General features: G+C 34.5%; 1 protein-coding gene across 1 annotated transcript; it reads right to left on the bottom strand.

Annotated features, from left to right (window-relative positions):
• Nucleotides 1-1,247, bottom strand: LOC120167428 (transcription factor MYB26-like). Its single transcript, XM_039176456.1, has 3 exons — nucleotides 1,113-1,247; nucleotides 897-1,026; nucleotides 1-818 (listed from the first exon to the last, which is right to left on the bottom strand). The coding sequence occupies exons 1-3, from the start codon at nucleotides 1,243-1,245 to the stop codon at nucleotides 56-58; spliced, it is 1,026 nt and encodes a 341-aa protein (XP_039032387.1). The 5' UTR covers nucleotides 1,246-1,247; the 3' UTR covers nucleotides 1-55.
• Between the last annotated feature and the right edge of the window lie 3,969 nt (nucleotides 1,248-5,216).

Raw genomic sequence — 5,216 nt, 5'->3', positions numbered from 1 at the left:
TAGAGAAAATACCTAGAAGATCATACTACAAGACGGAGTTGAATCCGCCATGTGCCTAAGGCTCCCAGGTGGATGAAGGAAGATTAGGGTTTGTCAAATACTGCCAGCCGGACAACGCTGATAATGATGACGACGAGGAAGACGAAGGCAACGATGTGATGATGGTACCGATATTGTACTCCACCAGCCGGCTTGTTTCCACCTGAATCTCGTGTGCATAGTTCGAACCGGCAACACCAGGCATCGGGAAACAAGACGAGAACCTCGAGACGAGTGGATCGATGTTGTTCTCTAACGAAACCGACGTGTGTGGGATGTTGCAGATCATGTTCCCTTCGAGGATTTCACATAATTTGGGCACGGTCGGAGAAGGAGACATTAAGGTGTTGTCGTTAACGAACACGTCTTCTAGATCTTGATGATCGTGGAGATCGTGTTGGGGTACTGCAAACGGCAATGTCCACAAAGGGTCGAAGGAAGGTGGAGGCGGAAGCGGAAGTTGCGGTGGGAGCATCGGTGTCAATTGGAAATGATGGTGAACCAAATTCGTGTCTGAGCTACAAGAGTTCGACTTAAAATCTGTATGATGATGATGAACAAAGCTTTGTAGCAATGGTGCAGTTGGGGAAGAAAGAAAGAGCTGATCCTGTTGAGCACCGAGAATCAAATTAGGGTTTGAGTTATGAACATCGGCAGCAAAAGAGGTCAAAGCCGGAACATGTTCATGGGAGATAAGCTTCTTCTTGATACTAGAATTCCAAAAGTTCTTCACTTCATTATCAGTTCTTCCTGGTAAATGCTTTGCTATTTGCGCCCATCTGTTAAAAACGACGATCAAAATGATGAAAAAACTGATGAAAAGATTCAAAACTCCATAAATATAATGATTTAAGAACCTGTTGCCCAGAATACTATGAAGCTCGATGATGACAGCAGCTTCCTGTGGAGAGAAACTCCCACGTTTTAAATCGGGTCTGAGATAATTTATCCATCTTAGTCTGCAACTCTTTCCACATCTTTGCAGGCCTGCATCAAAGAAATCAACAAATTAAAGAACAAGGAATCAAATGCAGTGGTTAGTATTTGTAGTTATATAGTCTGCAAAAATGAACCTGCAAGTTTAGGGACTGAGCTCCAGCAGCCATGGCCATATGTTGTAATGTAGTTAATGAGTTTCTCATCTTCTTCAGGTGACCATAATCCTCTCTTCACCTTCTGCTTGTTACAACATGAATGGTGACCCATTTGTTTTCTTTCTGTATGATGAAAATGGATCAGAGAGACAAGCTCCAGAAGAAAATCAAAGCTTTGAACCAAGAGGAATCTGATAAAGAAGAGTACAGCTGAGGTGATGTGAATTTAATGTTGAGGAGCTGTACCAATGGTGGCCCGGTTTAGGGTTTGTAGGTAGTAGTGAACATAACTTGACTCTATTTAAAAAAATAAATATTTTAATTCAATTTGATGTCAAAAATTTTGATTCGACTCAACTAAAAAATTTAAAGAAATTTAAGTTATAAAATAAGATTCAAATAATTTAAAATTTTTAGTAATTGGTGGATGAGTTTTCAAGTTCGTATTGAGTATTTTAACTATGCATATGAAAAAATATATATGTATAGTGTTTAAATTAAAACCAATTAGAACTAATATTAAAAATATTTATAATTAAATTTAAATAAAAATTCAAATAACTAAATCCAACTCAAATTTTATATATTAAACTCGACTCAAAAAACATTTCAAATAAAATTTAAATTATAAAATAAAAATCGTGAATTTAACTAATTCGACTCCGACCAATGTTCACCAATATTTGTGGGCAAAAGGCTAAAGCATGCAGTGTCAACCTGTGGGTATTGTATGGCTTATAATGGGATCCCCCTCCCTTGATTGGGGCTAACCCAGTACACGTGGCACGAATGCATAGCTCTGGGACCCACTTAGGTCCCACTTTGGACTTATCGACTTAATGGTGTGTATCGAAGCTTGTTGAAATATGTATACATTTGGCTGATGAAAAATATTCTTGACTTTTTTTTTTCAAACCCGTAGTTCGGTTTTACTAATGATAATGAGGTCAGCTGATCCGACGGTTGTGTTGCATTAATGTTCTGGTCTTTTTGATGTGATATTTTCTGTGGGACAGACCTTTGGATCAGTGAAACAGAAAACTGTCCCACCATGGATGCTTACTTATTCTCTGCTAAAACTGGATTTTAACTGTTGGAAAAATGGTCTATATATTCAACTACTTGTTATAATCTGTGTTCTGTTTTATGTTCTCTTCTCTTCTTATTTTTTTCCTTTTTCATTTTATATATTTAAATATTAATATTATTTTTTTTCAATAAATTTTCATCTTCTAATGAAAATTGTGAGGTATTTTTAATGCTCTAGAATCACATTTTTCTCTTTTCTAGAATTGAATCTAACATCACTCATGAGTTGGGGGTTATTTGATTATCTTATTAATTTATCTCTAGTATCAATTAGTGATTGTAATCATCTAGATATATAGTGCATGAGTCGTGATAAGATAAGTTGTTAACGTGTCGCATCACTATATTTATTTTTATGTTATTACAGATAGTTTTTATTTTCCATCGTCAACAATAGTATTTGTTTGTATCTTCTATTTCTTTGAATTCTTTGATTGAATTTTTAACAATTCCTATACATGATTATATTTTCATTATCTAGAAGCTAGCAAGTTTGTGCTCTTTGATGAATTTTAAAAAAACAATTGGTTATATAATTACTCTACTTTAATTTTATATGATTTTCTTTCTCAAAATTATTGTATAGTATTTCATATTTATTTATTTAATAAAATTAACTATTCTTATTAATCTTAAAATAATTTTAAAAAATATCATATGTATATATATACTAGTATTTGTGTTCCTAGCCTCAAATCCCGTTATATTAACATTGCCAATTGAACTAGTACAATAATACCAATTAAATATGGTAAAAAGAAGAAAAAATATTAAATATGGGGTGAAAAATCCACTTGCACAATGTAAAACTCTTTAGTTTTACAGATATTTAGGACTGTTAGATGAGTGAAAATATATTGATGTTATTAACTCATTTTTTAATGAATATATTCTCATTTCCTACTATTAATCTCAGTCATCTATTTTCGCTCAACTAAAAGAGTTTTACATTGTGCAACAAAATCTTATATATTGTAGACACATATTTTCGTCCGACCTTGGTTATCTAGTATTATATTGAAGTGTATTAGTTTATTTATATTATATAATATAAACATTATATGACTATATAGTTATTTATATTGTATAAGCATAAATGAATCGTTTATGTTATATAATATATATATATACATGCTATTATTTAACATACTATATTATATAGTGGGTATATTACATAACATAGTATTGTTTATAATACATGTATTTATTTTTCTTTTTCCCTTTTTTATCAGAATCCCGCCCGTAACCCAGTCGGCCCAACAGACCAAGCCTAACATATGAGAGCTAGAGTTTTCATCTTTTTCGGTTTAGCGCTGCATCACCTGTTGACATCAGCGCCGCACGTCTCACCGGTCAGCTTGAGGAATCTTGGAGAGTCCTCATTCCAGCAGCAACAACCTACCTCCCCGAGAAACCCGGCGCACAACCAAGCCAAAAAACAGAAAAGCAAATTAGTATTCTAGTTCAACTAGGAGTCTAATCTTACCGAAAACAATGTGTTTGTAAATCTATAAATTCATGCAACATAAACGATTGAAGGGGATCCCAACCAGATAGAACCATTCGGGATCCAAACACCGAACAAAAGGGAAAATCGAGAGGAAAACACAAAAGGATTCGGAAAAGAAAAAATAGAGGAGTATTCGAACCCATTCGAAAAAATAAAAACTGAGAGAGAAAAGATTGTGGGAATAAGCATCTTACCTCCTTTCGAAGCCGAGAAGTCCAAGGTCTCCGGTTTTTCAAAATATTCGAGAGGTAAAACCTAGATCTACGACTCTAAGGTTTTTTTTAAGGTTAAACTAGGTTGGAATTCGGCTTGAGGAGGGAAAATGAGTCTTTTGGGGGCTTCTCTGACAACTGTCGTTTCGGATGTCAAAATAATTCCTTATTCTCAATCAATAAATTAGGGAAGTGCGTAGAAAAGAGAAGTAAGGGTCGATTCCACAGGGACTTAGAAAATTATAAATTTCTGTCTGAATTATTTATGCCAGGTGTGAAACAGTAAAAATGGGGGGATTTAGTAAAAATATAATAAAAGTGATTAAATAAAAGTAATTAAAGTAAAAATAAGAAGATGAAGATTGTGAATAAATACGGTAAAAGTAGCCTCAAGCTTCGCTTTGATTCAATTTCCTTTAGATCATCGAATAAGATTTTCTCTTCGGGATTCACGTCGGTTACTTTGTCTACAAGGGCTATCCTTGTGACTCTATCTTGTATACCGAATACCCAAGGCAATCTTTGATTCCGGCTTCGGTAGTTGATTCTAATAACATCTATTGTCGTAGATCAAATACCATTTAAGTTCGTGGCGACCGACTCGGATCGTTGTTTCTATAACCGTCAATTTCGATCTCAATTCTCTCTTGGCGAAGCTATCTCGCCAAGTGTGTTCCCAGGAAGTCGAATTGCTTTTTATAAGCCGAATCTTCCTCCCACATGTTTAATCGCAACAACCTCTTGACCAAAGTCAATCTTTTATTTTGAAAACTGTTTTGATTTTGAAAAATAAGCGCAGAGATTGAGAGAGATATTCCGAAGATATTAAGGGACCGTTTCAATTCTCCCGTTGGAATTGAATCATCGCGACAGCTCTCGGCTTATGAAAAGTTTAGCTAAGCATGACAAGAGTCATACTTAGCAAAAAATAAAACTTGAAAATAAAGAAAAATAAAAAGAACTTGAAAAGGAAAAGAGAAAACTTTTATAAAAACTAGAGAGAAAAGAAGAATGTATTACGAATGATGATTTTAGGCTTACCCCAAGTGGGTATTTATAGCCTCTCAATGACTAAAGGATAAACAAAGAAAATAATAAAATAATACAAAAGATAATAGTTTTTAAATTTAAATTCAAACTTAAACTAGTCTCCTAATGCAACTCTGCTCGTCAATCTTCCAGAAGGCGTACGGACGAAGTCTTCTAGAAATCGTCGCTGATTGGACCTTATAGAAACTGCCACGTCAGACCGCGTCGTGCCCATGTCTCCAG

The sequence above is a fragment of the Hibiscus syriacus genome, unplaced genomic scaffold, assembly GCF_006381635.1.
Source record: "Hibiscus syriacus cultivar Baekdansim isolate YM2019G1 unplaced genomic scaffold, ASM638163v2 tig00111678_pilon, whole genome shotgun sequence".
Taxonomy (NCBI): domain Eukaryota; kingdom Viridiplantae; phylum Streptophyta; class Magnoliopsida; order Malvales; family Malvaceae; genus Hibiscus; species Hibiscus syriacus.
The sequence above is the reverse complement of the archived record's forward strand: the minus strand, read 5'-3'. Positions and strand labels throughout refer to the sequence as shown.